The sequence below is a fragment of the Ctenopharyngodon idella genome, chromosome 6 (assembly GCF_019924925.1).
Source record: "Ctenopharyngodon idella isolate HZGC_01 chromosome 6, HZGC01, whole genome shotgun sequence".
NCBI lineage: Eukaryota > Metazoa > Chordata > Actinopteri > Cypriniformes > Xenocyprididae > Ctenopharyngodon > Ctenopharyngodon idella.
Window position 1 is genome coordinate 6,261,528 of NC_067225.1, and position 18,937 is coordinate 6,280,464.

At 36.2% G+C, this 18,937-nt stretch overlaps 1 protein-coding gene across 2 annotated transcripts; it reads right to left on the bottom strand.

The window, feature by feature from the left end:
• Positions 1 to 1,032: 1,032 nt before the first annotated feature.
• On the bottom strand, positions 1,033 to 18,704 carry stradb (STE20 related adaptor beta). Of its 2 annotated transcripts, XM_051897691.1 has the most exons (13): positions 18,467 to 18,704; positions 17,393 to 17,463; positions 17,217 to 17,278; positions 14,693 to 14,776; positions 9,764 to 9,860; positions 9,488 to 9,609; positions 8,661 to 8,769; positions 8,449 to 8,572; positions 5,853 to 6,024; positions 5,107 to 5,211; positions 4,782 to 5,029; positions 3,418 to 3,460; positions 1,033 to 3,318 (listed from the first exon to the last, which is right to left on the bottom strand). In XM_051897691.1, exons 3-13 carry the CDS (start codon positions 17,226 to 17,228, stop codon positions 3,157 to 3,159), a joined length of 1,278 nt encoding a protein of 425 aa, XP_051753651.1. In that variant the 5' UTR covers positions 17,229 to 17,278; positions 17,393 to 17,463; positions 18,467 to 18,704; the 3' UTR covers positions 1,033 to 3,156. The 2 variants fall into 2 exon arrangements, with proteins under 2 accessions (XP_051753651.1, XP_051753652.1); XM_051897692.1 differs by lacking the exons at positions 9,764 to 9,860; positions 17,393 to 17,463; positions 18,467 to 18,704.
• Positions 18,705 to 18,937: the final 233 nt, after the last annotated feature.

The window sequence follows — 18,937 nt, forward strand, 5'->3', positions numbered from 1 at the left end:
GTGCGTAATTAATATTAATGACACGCCTTCAACTTAGAAGCACAGGTAGATTCAACCTCAATAATTCGGTCGTCGTTCATTATTACCTACTGATTTCCTGAAGATTAATTTTTTTTAAGTTTCATGTTATTTATTTTTACTCATTTATTGTGTTTAATTTGTATTGCTTTACATGTTTTGTGAATTACTCTTCTTAGTAGACTATCTCTGGTTACTGTATCTTGTCTGAAAATGTAATTTATTGCCTTGCTCTACCTCGAGTTTCTTGTCCTATTTTTTAAATGTTTTGTGATATATGTAATCATTGTTAAAAAACGGTCCTCGCAGTTTTTAAATCTAAAAATTAATGTAATTAAATCTATGATTCCTTTGTAACGTTTACGTTATTTTGACATGAACACATTCATTTTACAAGATTAATATGTTTTTTTTAAGAAAGTGAAGGATCTATTTATGACCTATGACTGCTCCCTGCTGGCCAAAGAGCGCAAATACAGAAATACTTTAGTACAGTTCAAATCAACGTTCATCAAAAGCAACACAAATTGCTGGAAATGAAATATTACTTTGTGAGCTCAAAAATAACAATCACAAAAATTAGATAAACTAGTATAGTTAGGCCTTAGGTAACACATTACAATAAGGTTTCATTTAAGATGTTAACTACATTAGTTAACAATGAACAATACTTCTACAGCACTTATTAACCTTAGTTAATGAAAATCCCAGAATTTACTAATACAATTTTAAGATTAAAAGTTGTATCTGTTAAAATTAAAGCACTGTGAACTAACATGAACATTTTTATTCACTAACAATGGTTTAAAAAATGCTTTAAAAATACATTGCTCACTGTTAGTTCATGTTAGTTAATGCATTAATGTTAACAAATGAGACCTTATTGTAAAGTGTTACCGATAATTATTTATCCGACATTTTAATTGGCAGGAACTTTAAGTTAAGAGTTTCACATTTGAATCCACTGCAATAAGAAAAGGCAAAAAGAAAAGAAAAAATGACTGGACACCAATGAGTTAAGAAACAGAGTAAGAATATATTTATCATATGTCTAAATACAGTTAACATAGAAAAAAAAAAAAAATCAGTGAATACAATATCAGTCACAGTTAAAACTGCTCAGTCCTTTCAGTTTGACCTTGATTCGTTCCAGAGCACATGTTGAGGCAGTGTTGATGGCCGTTTGAACAGCACAGCGTTGATGGTTTGGTTTATATCTTCACAGGATTAAAACATGTGCAGTTTCTTCTTAAAGAGCAAGAGGAGGGTTTTGGAAATCTGAACACAGAGATACACACATACTGTACACACACCCACACGTTCACGGTCACAGGTTGAGTGGGTGATGTACTAATAACCTTCACACACACACACATTCATACATGACATCTGGCTCCTGGCATTCATGGCTCAGTTTGATGACCTCACTCATAGGAGCTGGATCAAATCCAGTGATCTGCAGTTAGTTCATGATGTGATTGGCTGCTGTGAACATCAAACAGGAAGCTCTGATCACACACTGACATGGTCTAATGGGAATAGCATACCAACAGTATATACTGTTGTATGTGCACAGTGTGCATGGAATACTTGGGTGACCTACAAAAAAATGTGCAGCATACAGATGAGCGCACAGCATGGAATAAGACACAAGTCATGGCGTGTCTTTCTTTCATTTTTCTGTCCATAATGAATGTGAAAATGTTGCATGAAGTGAAAAAATTCACAGTCAATCAGAGCATACAGTATTTGACATTTAAAGACCTATCAAATGGCTTGACGAGTGCAGTTTAACTTCCTGTATTTTACAGGAAGTTGGGCGGGATATAACAAAAGGACTTGACCCTTGTTTAAAAATAGCTAAAAGTAGGGCTGCACGATTTAGGGGAATAAATTTAGATTGAGATTTTTCGGATAAAAACTGCGATTAAATAAAAATGATCTAGATTTGCTGTGCTTGTTTGTATGGGCTGCACAATTTTGCCAAAACGTAGTGATAATATATCAATATGTATGATAGCTTGTTTCCACCATGAAATAATTTTAAAAAGGCAATTGTGACTTTTTATCTCACCATTCTGACTTTTTTTTTCTCAGAATTGCGAGATATAAAGTCAGAATTGCATGACATAAACTCGCAATTCTGACACTTTTTCTCAGAATTGCGAGTTTATATCATGCAATTCTGATTTTATAACTCAATTGTGAGTTTATATCTCGTAATTCTGAGAAAAAGTCAGAATTCTGACTTTATAACATGCAATTCTGACCTCATAACTCGCAATTCTGACTTTAAAACTCGTATTTGCGAGTTTAAATCTCGCAATTCTGAGAAAAAAGTCAGAATTGTGAGATAAAAAGTCGCAATTACTTTTTTATTTAGTGCCAGAAACAAGCTTCCATAAATATGAGTATAATAATAATAATAATAATAATAATCATATTAATATTTTTACTAAATAAAAATATTGAACAAAATAATAAATATTACTATTGTAATGTCACTGTAAAATTTAAAATCAAGTATTTGAAAAATATATAATAATAATAATAATAATAATAATAATACTTTGTGCATGGACTGAGGTCATGTGGATCAGCATTTACTGCGAACCGAGTCACTCAGAGACACTGAAAACACTGCTGTGCTTCACTGTGAAATATGCAGTGCATACATTTAATTAAATAGCAGCCTTTGTGATTTAATAACCGCACTATATCACAATTTCACTTTTATTTTATCAATTAATTAATAATTTTTTTAAATGTATTAATAGGCTTTTAGTTTAGGTCATAGCCATTAACAATGATTTTATACTTGCTATTGCTAGTCAGGAAATGTCTAGGCTGCTGGTATGTATTCATTCTAGAGAGCATTTGATTGGCTAAAAATGTAGATACGCCCATAAGTGCAAGATGATGTCATCAATATTTTGGTCCATAAAGAGAGGGGATTTAGACCAATGAGATTTCACTGTGGGTGGGCAACCGTAGTTTGATATGACATAAATACAAACCAAGTGAATGACAAAATGTGGCAGCTGGTTAGGACAGATTAACATGGAATATATTTATCGCTAGTTGCTTGGGTCAAGGTTTGTGTGAGAAAGGAAGTGGATAAGAGAGGGATAGCGAGGTTTAGGAGAAGTCCCACATGCAGTCCTCTGGCTCAGTATCGGTGGGAGACGGGGTGTTGCAGGTCTGGGTCGGTGTTCCTGATGGAGGTGTGTCTGGAGGACAGGACACTGGCACGGCCGGATACATCAAACTAAGGAAAGAGTCCCTCGTGTGTTTCTTCACCTGGAAGACACACAGATCAATGCATGAATTACTTAGGTTACACTCTAAGACTGAAGAGAGGGTAAATTTAGTGAAAGCTTGACGAAAGGGTGAATCTACCTGTCTGAAGAAGGGGTGGGTGAGGAGAGCAGTCGCAGATGGCCTATACAACACACACACACATATTGCGTGGGATTCAGAAAAGATAAAAAGGTAGAAGAAAGAGAATTTTTTTATGCTCTAGACAGGGTGATTTTTTTTTCTTCTTCTTTAATCGCCCTACCAATACCAGGTGAATAGAGAAAACACTTAAAAATAAAATATATATTTTTCGCATTATTTCATTCAAAATATATTTTTTGTGCGATGACTATGGAATTATTTTACTGTTTTCCACCTTATGTATATTGCTGTATATTTGCAGCAAACCCCAACAGATAAATGTGTCACACTGTATAAACTAATCTTCTGAGTAAATTTTTGTTGATAAAGGGGCCATATCAAACTGTATTGAATTTTTTTCCCCTTAAAGGGATAGTTCACCCAAAAATGAAAATTCTGTCATCATTTACTCACCCACAAGTTGTTCCAAACCTGTATAAATGTCTTTGTTCTGCTGAACACAAAGGAAGATATTTTGAAGAAAGTTTATAGCCAGGCCACTTTCGGGCACCATTGACTTCCATAGTAGGAAAAAAAAAATTCTATGGAAGTCAATGGTGCCCCAGAACTGTTCAGTTTCCCACATTATTTAAAATATCTTCCTTTGTGTTCAACATAACAAAAAAAGTATACAGGTATGGAACAACCTGAGGGTGAGTAAATGATGATAGAATTTTCATTGTTGGGCGAACTATCCCTTTAAGTCAACTTCTAATGTTAATAAAGATTTAGAATAGAATAGAATCAGCATGTCACAATCAATAAATTACCATAAAACCTGCAAAAAAAAAAAAAAAAAAAAAATATATATATATATAGTATAAAAGTTTCTATAGACAATTTGTTTCCAAAAAAAGAATTCTCTACAATCCTAATTAAATTTGATTCCTAATTAAATCTAACCCTTAAAGGTTCGGTTTTTGTATTATTTAAATTTTCCCCTGTATTCTGCTTATAACATTAGTAAAGTTTTGATAATTGAACATTGATAATAATAAGAAATCAGCCTATTTAGAATGTGACACTGAAGACTGGAGTAATGATGCTGAAAATTCAGCTTTACCATCACAGGAATAAATTATATTTTAGAATATATTACATAGTAGAAAACAGATAACAGATTCACATAATAGAAAACAGTTCTTTTAAATTGTAATAATATTTCACAATATTACTGTTTTTACTGTATTTTTGATCAAATAAATGCAGCCTGGGTAAGCATAAGAGGCTTTCAAAAACATTGCAAAAATCATACAGAACCCAAACTTCTAGTGTGCATGTTGAAATTCTTATAAAAGCTTCATTTGTCTCTCTGTCTCTACCTGCGTTCAGGCTGCTGCTGCAGGCACAGTTGGACCAGGTTGTGCAGAGTAGCCGAGTGGTTTTTGGGGGCAGGGCTTTGAGGTCTCTCCGCAGTGGCAGTACGAGTCAGACTTCCAGTTGCAACACTCTCTCCGATCCCCGAATCAACACCAGAGCGAGACACCTTGAGCGCCCCCATGTCTCCGAGCGGGTAAGGAGGGATGTCGAGGAGACAACAGTGAGAACCCCGCAACTTCTGAAGCAGCATCTGAAGTAATCATAGTTACATCATAGTTACATTCTCAGTAGATGGCAGTAGATGACACACATGAAGAACGGCAGTACCAGAGTGGGCGGCATGTCCTGGAACGGCACTCTGCCACTGACCAGCTCACATGCCACGATTCCCAGACTGTAGATGTCTGATTTCACTCCATAGCCATGAAGATCCTTCATCACAGAAAGAGAGACACAAAAATCCATCATCTATATACATATACACATTACTGTTCAAAAGTTTGGGCCAATAAGATTTTTTTTTATGTTTTTGAAAGAAGTCTCTTTATTTGATCAAAAATACAGTAAAAACAGTAATACTGTGACATGTTTTTACAATTTAAAATTATTTTTTTTATGTTTCAGCATCATTATTCCAGTTTTCAGTGTCACATGATATTTCAGAAATCATTCTAATATGCCGATTTGCTGCTCAAAACACATTTCTTCTTATTATCAATGGAAATAGTTTTGCCATTTAATATTTTTTGGAAACTGTAATATATATTTTTCAGGATTCTTTGATGAATAGAAAGTTCAAAAGAACAGCATTTGTTTGAAATCTTTTGTAACAATATAAATGTCTTTACTGTCACTTTTGATCAATTTAATGCATCCTTGCAGAGGATATTAATTATTATTATATTAATTTCTTTCAAAAAAAAAAAAAACCTTACTGACACCAACCTTACTGACACCTTACTGCATAATCTAATGCTCACTTCATTTTTTTCATTTATTATTTATTGTTTTATGCTGTCTATAATGCCACTGTTTGGAACAGCTTTATGTCTGGATTGCACCTAAAATGTCACCTGTCGCAGAAGCTCTGGGCTCAGCCACGGCAGGAGAGACGGACTGTGCTGAGGCATGTCAAACACAGCTCTCATCCTCTTGCCATCCTTCATCAGACTGTACACACTCTGAAGCCCTGACAAACACACACGGCCTTCAGCTGACAGCAGCACATGACTGGCCTTCACACCTCTGCAGGAGAGATGAGATAAGAAGACATGAGACGAGGCGAGATTAAAGGCATAGTTCTCTCAAAAATGAAAATTCTGTCATCATTTACTCACCAAACCCATTATGGGTTGTTCCAAACCCATAAGACTTTCGTTCATCTTGGGAACTCAAATAAAGATATTTTTAAATCTGAGAGATTTCTGTCCCTTCAGTGAAAGTCTATTTACCCAAAACTGAGAGTTCAAATTAAAGAGATTGTAAAATACATCCATTGTATTGAGTGGTTTAATCCAAATCTTCAGAAGAGATACGATCGCTTTATATGACAAACAGATTGTATTTATGCTTTTATTCACATATAAACATCGATCAGCGAACATAAACAGAAGCTCAAACGTGCTGCATGACACACTAGAATAAACCTCATTGGTTCTTGCGCATCAAGCAAGCATGCTTTACCATACGTTTACCATATTTGAATGCTGTAAACATTGTTCATTGATCAATGTTTATATGTGAATAAAAGTCTAAATGAATCATATAAAGCGATCGTATCTCTTCAGAAGACCTGTGCTGAGTCCCAATTCACATACTATCCATCCTAAATAGTATTTAAAATTAGAATTAGTGTGTCTAAATTGTAGTATGTTGTAGTAGTATGAGTATGATTATTCAAATGATACCCGAATGGTCTACTATTTCTGGTTAAATCTGAAGTGCAGATCCATGCACACTTTAATGGCTAATATTGCCCACGACTCATTGTGCGTTGGACAAGGATTTGATTAGAATTACAAACTACAAAAAAAAAAACTACAAACATGGCGGATGTGCGAGACCGATAGTTAAGTAGAGAGGTTTATATAAAGGTTTGAGTGATTAATTATCAGCATCTAATCTGACAAAAAAAATATTTATTCAATGTTATCCACATATTTTATCTGCAACAGCATTGTGAACTTTTATTTAACTTTTAAATGCATCATTATTCAAACACATGAGGAGAGTCACCGCAGGAAAGACACACGACTGGCAGATCAATGTGCTACTGCATTTCTTCTCAATACGACAGGAAATTAAATTAAATTGAATATGGAGGATTTATCTGTGATGAGATGATTGACAGGGCAGTTTAAATGATAGTCTTGTGTAGCCAGACCTTTAGACTGACGGCAGAAGCTCCACTGCAGCTTTCATTGGACAAGGACCGCCCAGAGGCTGTCTGACTGACATGTAAAGCAACCAATCACAGTTCATTTTGTTCTGTGTCATGTTTAGGGGCGTGACAATGTAAAGTCTATGTCCCTACAATAACAGACCGGCAGGCATCTAATAAATTGTTCATTCACTCATTCAATTATTCAAGAATGTTGTGCAAGTTTACTTCTACAATGGAGCCACAAACTTCACATACTTTTGAACAGTGTTGGGGGTAACGCATTACAAGTAACTTGAGTTACGTAATCAGATTGCTTTTTTCAAGTAACTTGTCAAGTAACACATTACTTTTTTAATTTACAACAAAATATTCTTCTATTCTTCTTTAATCCAGAATGGCAGCACATCTAAAAGGTTTGTTTGAGCTGCGCCCTCTACTGTACAGGCGTACATATGCATTTCCTTTAGCCTGAGGCTTATTCATTTCACTTTTGGTGAATTTTTTTGCCAAAAATATAATTTTGTGGTTGTTGTTGTTGTTATTAAAAAAACAAACAAGCAAGCCCAGCACAGGTGAGAAAAAGTAACCCAAAAGTAATATAACGCATTACTTTTCATAAAAAGTAACTAAGTAACACAATTACACAGTTACTTTTAAAAGTAACTTTCCCCAACACTGTTTTTGAAAATCCAGCGTTTAGTTGATTCCACGAGGGGATTTAGCATCACAACGACTTTGTTTCCAGGAGGACCATTAAAGAACACAACACACACGTCTCCCAGAAATCCTGGAGAATTCAGCCAGTCAGATGATGACTTCAAAACTCCTGAAGTGTTTCCAATTTTGTGTGACATATGCATCAGACATTCATACGTCTGAGGCTGAGGCTATTTAAACTGTGACAAGATGCACATAACTAAGCAGTCCGTTAAACACACAATTATAATGAAGTAGTGTGTCCTAAGCTTGCCTACTATTCTGGTACACACTCAAAAGTATGTACTTTTTCTTCACAAAAACCGTACATACTTTTACGGCATAGTATAAGAAGGTGAATTGGGATGCAGCATTTCAATCTCTTTATGAACGTTTTGAAGCATCAGAGTTTTGGGTGAAAAGACTTTCAACGGAGGGACAGAAATCTCTCATTTGTGTTCCGAAGATGAACGAAAGCCTGATGGGCTTGGCATGACATGAAGGTGAGAAAATGATGACAGAATTTTCATTTTCGGGTGAACTAACCCTTTAATTCAAGTCTCTGTGAAACCGAGCCATGATGTGCTCACCTGTGCACGTAGCCCATGTGATGCAGGTACTCGAGCGCTCTAAGCACTCCGTACAGCAGGTACGCAATCAGAGACTCGCTCATTCCATCCGGAAAGTACGACCTGAGCAGAGAGTCTGCAGAACCTGAATGAGGCGTGTGCAGAGAAGCTTTCATAAGGAAAGGATGGGAAAAGAAAAAGAAGGTAAGAGAGAGATGATTGTGGACTCTTACCGTAACTCATGAGAGGAGATAGAACCCAGAGCTGACAGCACGAACTGAACACCAGTCTGGACGTGAGCAGGTTTGGGTGACGGAACCGTCTGGACAGCAGAACCTCATTCTGCAATTAATATGAACAAACTATAAATGCACAAGCACAATGGGCTTGTCTGAGAAAGATTTGTGTGTAAGTGTCTAAAAACCTGAAAATGCCCTCACAATTACAGTCAATCTTCTTCAACCTATGCGAGGACAATCATCATAACAGTGTCAAAAAATCTCTCTTATGTCGCAAACACCAATGCTGTTATTTTCCTGAATAATGACGTCAGCCTGTTTCTCAAACAAATCATGGTATGGCTTCAAAAACCTTAAAATATAATACACAAGTCTTATGGGCTACTTTTTATAATGTTTTTTGTCAATTTTGGAGCTTAACAGTTATTTCATACACCAACAGTCACTATGAAAATAACCTCATGTCACAAAAATGATCATCAAATCATTTAATAATTACATTAATTGAATTAAAAATTTTGATTGAGTGTGAACAGATACTATATATATTTTTGTATGCAGTCTGCTTTCACAACATTTCGCAATTAAAAGCTCCCTTCATAAACAAAAATAAATCAAATCAATAGAAATGCTGCCAATACCATACAAATCTGAAAATTAAAAATGTATTTTCCATATTTTTTTCTAAGGTTTCAATAGACAATTTGATTTAAAAATATATATTTTTGACTATTATTTCATATGTCAGGCTTTAAATCTAATAAAGCTTCAATTCCAAATAGTAGAAATCAATGGGATGCTCTCATAAGTGTATTACACACCATCAGCTGCAGAAGCTCATCTTCGGTACACTCATCCAGGTTTGTGTTTTTTACTGCCACCAGCCGGCCAGACGGTGTGTGACGTGCCATGCTCACCTGACTGAGGTTATTAAAGCCCCGGCCTGCAAATATACACAAAAATATCCACACACATAGACATTAAGAACAGAGTAAGACATACGGTAATACTCATCAACCTTAGTTACATGATATAAACATGAGATTCCAGGGAATGACTAACTTGTATCATACTATAAAGTAGGACATGGTCCCTACCCAGTTGTGACAGCAGCTGATAGTGGGCGGTGTCAGTGGAAAGATCTGTGATGTCATCTTCATCCGTCAACACAGAACACGGAGACACATCACTGCTCTGTCACACACATAAACACAGCAGACAAACACGCGTCCACGTATGAACAAACATATCACACATACACACAGAACTCTACTACTGTAACATGGGTAAAACTGACAAAATCCTCCACACAGTGGTGGCCGTGGTTGTTAGATGTTCGCTAGGGTATTCTGGTGAAGACTTCAAACGTTGATAGAACATAATAAGACACTTCCTGTCCTGTGAATGACACACTGACCTGCTGGGCCAGTGACTGGGACATGGAAGAATGTTTGCAGGTCTCAGATCAGTTTTATCCTGCATGATAGTATAATGACTGAGAAACAGGGTAATTATTGTTAATTAAAGCTATTAAAAACATGTTTGCTAAACCAAAACTAAAAATGAACTAAAACTGAAATAAAGATAAATTAAAGGGGTGGTTGATTATGATTTCGCTTTTTTAACTTTAGTTAGTGTGTAATGTTGCTTTTAGAGCATAAACAACATCTGCAAAGTTATGACGCTCAAAGTTAAATGCAAAGGGAGATATTTTCTTTTAAAGAATTCACTGTTTAAGGACTACAACAAATGGCGGGTAGGGACTACAACGAGCTTCTTCCCGGGTTAGTGACATCACTAACCCTAACATTTACATAAACCCTGCCCCAGAGAACACGCAACAGAGGGGGTGAGGCCATGTTAGGCTGCTTTAGAGAAGTTGTTGTAGTAGAGTGTTGCTGCCATGCCGTCATTTTACGCCGGACTGCTTCACAAATGAGGGTCAATTCAACGCTGGATTTGCACAAAAGATTAACATGACGGCACGTGCTAGTCGATGAGTTGAATCAACTCCACAGCAACTACATAAATTTATCCATTAACCGTTCAGAAATGTCCAGTTGCATTCTAAAAGTCATAACTTCTTCCTGAGTCTCTCCATCAGTGTCCGACTCCGGTTTAAACAATGTAAGGCTGAACACCGTTACTGACAATCGCCATTTTGGCTGCGTGAGATTCTACAGCTTTGTTGTTGTTGAGCAACCGAAGCGCGAGCTGTTAAAGCTCCGCCCCCTTTTGGAAAGTGTGCCGGGAACAGCAGCTCATTTGCATTTTAAGGGACACACACAAAAACGGCGTGTTTTTTCTCACACCCAGGGGCAAATTTGACACGCTATTATAAATGATCTGAGGGGTATTTTGAGCTGAAACTTCACAGACACATTCTGGGGACACCAGAGACTTATATTACATCTTGTAAAAAGGGTATTATTGGTCCCCTTTAAACCCAAACAGTAATATAAAAAAAAAAAAAAAAAAAATTCTAATAATAAAATTACAAAAGCACATAAACTATCTAAAATTAAAATTAAAATGTAAAAGATAAAAATAAAAGCTAATAATTAATATAAAAATATTAATAAAAACTATAATAGTATATAAATAAAACTAAAATAACTGAGAAACACTGATCTTTATAATCCGACAATTTCTAGTCTAGGTGAAGGTTAGTGGGATGTAGAATCTTTGAAAGTACTAGTGAAATAAGAGACTAAAATAAATAGCATTTTTAAAATGTCATATACATTTATCATTCCCTGGGAATCAAATAAACATGACCTTGGTGTTGCTAGAGCCATTGGGCTACAGTAGTAGTGTTTGGTAATTAGAAATAAAAAAAGATTAAACTCTGTGATTAATTACATAATTCATAATGCTTTATGGGAGTTTATTCAATTTGATTTATGTTCAAATCTCTTTGCAATTAAACCAGATTTGTTATTACTCAGGTAGCTTCTATAAATATGTCAATATTTTGTACTTTAGCTAACTCTATAAGCTCATAACTTTTTTTTATTGAATAACATTCTGAAATGCCTCTGGAGACTGCGAAAGTGACCCAGCAGGCTGCAGTAAAAGACCAAATATTTCTGGCAAAGGAGGGAAATATTTACAGACAGCCCACAGATGCCTTCAGACAAAGACATGGACAATAGCACAAGTGAGCTTTCATCCACATCGATGGAACAGAAAAACTGCTTTGTGACGCCCAACACAATGGATTCACTCAAAGTCTCAGAACACACTTGAGCACAACAGCTCAACACAACAACAATCTGAACCTCACTGGAGCTTGTGCTGAATATGCAATGACGTTTCAATTGGCATGACTACACTGATGTGTCCATCACAAGACATAGCGTATCCTAGAGTGACTTTCACAATGACAACAATTTGCAGTGACAAAGTGACTGGAAGTCATTCATTTTAAATCAGAGTTGATGATTTAAGGTGATGTGGACAACAGGGGCTGTTGGCAATGCGACAAAGTTAAGCTGAGTTCAATCTATCTATCTATCTATCTATATAAATATCTCTTATAGTTGTAAGATGCTAGAACTATCTTACAACTATTTTGACAGTGGTCATGATTGAAAAAAAAAGATGATAGATAGATGCTGTCAATATTATTAAGTTAACGCATGGGATTATTTTTTCAGTTTAAAGGCTGATTTATACTTCTGCGTCAGACCTATGCTGTAGGCCAGGGGTTCCCAAACACATTCCTGGAGCCTCCCCAACACTGCATGTTTTCCATGTCTCCTTAATCAAACACACCTGATTCAGATCATCAGCTCATTAGTTGAGACTCTAATGCTGCGTTCATGCCACCTCGTATTTACTGGAATCTTAAAATGACAACACGTGACGTTATATTCGGAGCTGTTCACATCCTTGGACTGGGAATTATGCATTTCTATGGCACCACTATCAATGTCTAAATGAATCTACAGCAGTCAGGTGGTACAGCGGCCACGTGGTATATGTGGGAGCTTTCAGAAAACTCCCATCCTACAAGTTGTAATTACGAGCTCTATGAGGAGGTAAACACTTTTTACAAACCAGAATCTCATAATTACAGGAATTACGAGGTGACGTGAACGCACCTCAAGACCTGAAATGGGTTTGTCAGACAAAGGAGACATGCAAAATGTGCAGTGTTGGGGAGGCTCCAGGAATGTGTTTGGGAACCCCTGCCGTAGGCTAAGCGTCAGTTTTTATTTATACTTCTGCGTCGTTGTCCGTGTCGACGTGCAATTACACATGCAGACCGCTAGTAGGCAGTGTCCACCGGCATGTTGATGGTGTAACCCACAGTATCAAGGCAAAAGCCAAAGAAGAAGCAGCAGTGATGGCGGCAAATAGACAGCGACTTTTATTGCAGCTTGTTGATAAATATCGAAGTGTAGTTATGTCGCAAGTGGAAATGCGTATGAGGAAATGTGACACTATCGCAGATTTTTTTTACCTGAAGTAGACCAATCACAACATTTGTGGTCCGTGTAGAATTGACGCGTTGTTACATTTTTGGGTAGGTGCCCTCAAGCTACGTCGTATTCTATGCGTGCTACACACAGCCTACACACGATGTAGCTACAGCCAGGGTTGCCAGGTTTTCACAACAAAACCCGCCCAATTGCTACTCAAAACTAGCCCAAAACTAGCCCAATCGTGTTTCTGGGGGGGTCTCCCTGATAAGATTGGTATTCCAGGAGCTAAATACCATTTTATTTAGGGTCACTTCAACCCACGGACGTGAAAAACAACCTGCGGCAACAGTGTTAAAGTAGCCCAAATTGGCGGGATCAAGGACTTGGCAACACTGGCTACGGCGTAGGTTTGACGCAGAAGTATAAATCAGCCTTAACACGTTAAAATATTTAACGCAATAAACGCAGCATCCGTTTTTCTGTCATCCTTTAGCTTGTATTACATATATGATCATGCTATCATTCATTCAAGGGTGATAAATTTGATTAAACCTGTACTGGCATGCGCTGTCTGTAAATCTCCTGTCTGTGTGACAGACACACATGACTCATGCACACAGAAAGCCGCCTCAAATAGCGCGCGGGGCGCATTGAGTTCTCTTTCATGCACGAACGAACAAAAACACAAAATTATGTCAAAATACCTGATTTATCGAGTATCTTCATAAGCACAGTATTAAATGATTTAAATAAAGTCTTAAATGAACAGAGTTGTAAGAAAATAGGATGCAGATCCGCGTCATGTGCGGCAGGTCTTAAAGTGACAGCAGCCTAATAAATCTGCTACAGTCTGTCATTAGTTACGCAAAGAACAAAAGAAAATCACTCATCGCTCTTAACTGAATAACTTTTGTAGCTTTAATAAAAATTAATCTATAATTAATCTATATTTTAATCTAAATTATGCAGTGAAGACTAAAGTGTTTCATAACTTTATTCAATGTCTGGATATTTCCTATCTGTTAGATCAAATATTTAAAATATAAACAACTTTATGTTGTTTCTACATTAATTTGGAGATTAAATGTGAAATTATTACAATATAAAAGTATATGAAAACTTTAATGTTAGGCGCAATTAATTACAGAAAAATGTGCGATTAATTCCTTCTTTTTTTTTTAATTGATTGACAACACTATAAGATACACATTCTTTCATACACACACAAATATAATACAGTATAATATTGACAGTATTGTTTGTAGTTTAAATTCATAAAAAATTATCAGAAATGTATGTTTTGTCACAAAACCTCTGTGTGACTACTACATTTCTGAACATTGAAAATTCTGTAAATTCCTCTTCCTGTCATTCCCATTTAAACTCCATTTCAAAAACCTGTGGTTTGTGGCCAATTCAAATTCTAACTCGCACCACATTAAGCTAATTCCAAATTCTGAATTTTTACTCAGCCCTGCTAGCGACCAACAGTGCGTGTGAATTCCACTTGAATGGCTTGTCAAAAGAGGAAAAGCCAATGCCTGATACCTTTAAACACACCACTGAAGCCATGATCTATTATTAGACTCTACTGACCGAGCACTGATGGCTGATGTCTTCATACTGCTCCTCTATGCTGATGGACTGGACTTGTGAGTGGGAGGAGATACAGGTGCAGTCCTGAGGGGAAGAGGGGAGGAAAGATGAGACATGCCCTCCACCCCACAAATGAATATGGAGGTGAATATGAACATCCAAAGTATGAATATGCATGGAAGGGTGGGCTGAAGGGCAAAGCAAGACACTGCAAAAGGAAGAGATGATTATGGAAATCAAACTTGCCATGTTTGTTTAAGCTTTGGTTACAGGAATGTTCCAATGCAAAAAGTCAATATGAAACTAACATTTTACTTCCATAATGTGACGTATTACGGAGTAAAATACAATCCATTTTAAGTGCATTACTGCAAACACGTTTTTTTTTTTTTTTTTTTTTTTTTTATATAAACTACTTAATCTGGAACAGTTTTTTTATGAGTGAGACATTAGCAGACACATGATGATATTAATAATGGTTGAAATGTCACTTATATAAATTAGTATTTGATTTAAATACATTTGATTATTATGAATAATGGTGGAAGAACACGTACTGTAATTTCCCAGAATTTACCCAAGATTTTAAAGGGATAGTTGACCCAAAAATGAAAATTCTGTCATCATTTACTTACCTTCAAGTTGTTCCAAACCTGTATGAATTTCTTTCTTCTGTTGAACACAAAAAGATGATGTTCTGAAGAATGTCGGTAAGCAGAAGAATGAAATTCATACAGGTTTGGATCAACTTGAGAGTGAGTAAATGATGACAGAATTTTTATTTTTGGCTGAACTATTACTTTAATGTCAAAATGTTCTTTTATAAAATTAGTTAAAAACAATGCAATGGACATTTTGTATTGCTGCAAAATTAACATCAGTTTTTATGGCTATTAATCATTTTGACAGTATTTATTTATGTATTACTGAGTGAAACATGATCCAATGTAAGTGTATTACTGCAAACATGATTTTTGTTTGTTTTTACAAACTAATGAACAAGCCATGCTTACAGAACTTATTCACAGCAGCGCAATCTTTGATTTTTATGAAATGAAAGCGAGGCTGTGAGGAATAGACATACATCTCTTCAGTGGGTTGTACTGTTATTTAATGTGTTTTTGAATTGCTCTGCTGAAGAAACACTGCAAAAATATCTTTCCAAGAAATTTCAGTAGACAATAGGGGTGTAACGGTGCACAAAACTGACCATTCGGTACCTCGGTTATGAAGTCAAGGTTCGGTACAGGTTCAGTTAAATAATGACAGATTTGTTCAAACATACATTAAATAATCAAGACATCACTAACAGTTAAGTAAAATATAATGAATATATAGGCTAATATAGTGCATATATTTAGCAAAAGAGTTCATTTTTCTAGCGAACTAACAAGCTGTGGACACTGAATGACTTTACTGAGGTAAATGTAATGCTATTCGTGACAATATATTGTTTATAAGCTGTTTTATTGACGTCTTTCCACCATTGAAACACTGATTGAGCGATTACATGATACGTTTCAGTAAGTTGTACTGTATCTTTCAACATACCTTCAGATGTTCATTCATGTTCTGTAAGCATTAAAGAGGAAGAGATGATCGTGTTCACTCGCGCTTCGCGCTGCCGCTTAAACTGAGGCACCTATACGGTGATCTGTCACGCCACATCACAGAGCGTCAAAACGGCATTTATTGTTTGAATTTTGTGATAAAATGGAAATAATTTGAAAGATGGCACTTTGTTTCTTATCAAAAGTAACAAAACGCAGAGCTTATTGTGATTATTGGTGGTAAGGCAACAACGCTGTATTCGTCGTGTACTGCTTTCATCTTATCCACCTGTCTTTGTCCGTTGTCATAATTCACTGGGAAACCGAAGTGTTCCCAAACAGGAGACCTTAATGTTGTAATGTAATGCATTCGGTACACATGTGCCCCGTACCGGAAGTCCTGTTCCGAAACGGTTCGGTATGAATATGTGTAACGTTACACCCCTAGGAGACAAAAATCCAGACATAAACTGTGGAAAATTAAAAGTGATCCAATAGCTTTATACAGCTTTTTGCAGCAGATGCTATTGAAAACACAGTTAAAAACAAGTCTATCCCTCATAGCCTCACTTTCATACCTGTCATGGCGCTGCTCTGAATAAGGTCTATAGAACCTTTATTGAATCCGGAACATTTCTTCATGATTGAGACATTGACACAATCCTCTTGGATTCAGAGGTGAGATGGAGGATTGGTGGATATTAATGAGGGCGTTTATTATTAAATGTGCTGATATCTAGGGACTAGAGAAGAATCAGGCCATGGATTTTATTCAGTGAACATCTTCAGCCCATAAAAAACATCCCTTAAGTGCTACTACTATACAGACTACTAAACCCATTCCAGAATCAAATCCAAATATGATTCTGATACCTAAAAAACAAGACCTGCAAAAATAATCACAGAAATCATGAAATCCAGAATGCATTGAGCTTTGCACAAACAAGCTGGGTATAAAATGATTTGACTCTCACCAGAAACGACATGAGGTGCTTTTGGCTGAGCTGATGCTTCACTGGAGTTCATTTATCTGATTCTGGAGACAGTGAATAACAATTAGTGCATCTGCAAAAATACTTCAGTGGCAGTTTCCAGTGTGCAACGTTGCATTTTTTTTCATTGCCTGAAAAGCACAATGTTTTTCGCTTACCTGGCTTTGCTCGGATTTCACTGCATAAAAGACACAGACTTCATCTCATCTCATGCTGCTCCATTAGAGTCCTATGAACCAAACCATCAGTAGAGAGGCTTTCAAGCACATATCAGATTTCCAGGGCTTAAATAACATTGCATATGATCCAAATCCAAAGCTTTCATTTCAATTGCACACCTCTCTATTTTCTAGATGAAAGCTCATCGAGCTGATTATTTCTCAATAGTCTGATTTCAAATGCATCCTGTCTGAAATTCCTCAGCATCTATGTTCTAGTCCTGTAGCCCATGCATGGACTATGCACTGTGTCCACGAACAGAGCAGCCGGATTCAGTGTCTGGCTCCGCTTGAATGAACCTATGAGTCTGATCTCCTCTCTGCTCGAGACATCATCATCTTCAGTTATCTCTGCTGAGGATGTCACATCTGTCTAGGCGCATCAGCTCTGATATCAGTGCAAGAGACATTGTGAACTACTGTCCATTTTGTGTTGTTATGCAATTAATATTATACCAGCATTGAAATGAGTTCATGCTTGCCAGATTACACTTTATTTAATAAGAAAAATATTAAAGATTATTACATATTTACAGCTCAAGATAAGGCTTCTTAGTAAAAATGCAATTGCAAATAAAATAAATGCATACTGACGCACAATGCAGCAAACATATAGATATGCATAAAGCATGCCCAAATGATATGAAATCTTAATTATTAAGTATGTAATTATCAGAGCAATTGACAGAAGGTGCCCTTCCTAGTCCTTGACAGTGATTGCGTGTAGGTTAACAGGGTTAAGAAAAAGATTATCTTCAAGAAAGAGCCATGGTACACTAGAAGGCTCTAAAATAAACTGGACTTTAACATTAAACCCACCTTGTTTCACATAAATTTAAATAATGTTGCATTAGTGCATTTGGTGAGTGTACAGGCATTTTTTTACATTAATAATGCACGAATAACATTATTTTCACGTGCTACAATAACTGTTGTTTTATAATATTATACAGAGAAATAATTTACTGAGTTTGTGTGAAGCTCAAAGCCATATACATATAAAAAACAACTCACCATTGTTATGCATGTGGATGGAGGTTCATCTGTAAATTGATTTTGCACCCTTGATTTTGACGGCGAGCGTCAGTTCTGGGCAGTTACAGTCACTTCGGTCACATCACAGTTTTATTCTTGAAGAAAATCACGAGCCGTCTCTTATATTTAATAACATTTGTAAGTTGACTTGCCAAAGCTTTTCTTCACAGTCCCAGCTGATCATGCGTCACGTTCGACGTATCGGATATATTTACATAATAAAAGTCTTTCATTCACTCTGTAAATGAGCACCGGAGGACTCCCAGAAAAATTATGCAAAATAAAAGCACATAATCTATCCAATAAATTCGCCTCTCTGCCTTTTAAATATATTTATTATTTACGTTTTTTGAAAATGATAGGAAGTGATCTAAAAACAGCAACCTTTATTTAAATTACACTATTAGCATCTCAAATGAATAATGTTACAAATTGTGCTTTACTTTCAAA

Coding starts and splice junctions, on each gene's coding strand:
- stradb (XM_051897691.1), bottom strand. Junction 9,610..9,763: donor TCAGCTGCTGTCACAACTGG/GTAGGGACCATG, acceptor GTATATTTGCAG/GCCGGGGCTTTAATAACCTC. Junction 8,573..8,660: donor ATCTCCTCTCATGAGTTACG/GTAAGAGTCCAC, acceptor CGCCTCATTCAG/GTTCTGCAGACTCTCTGCTC.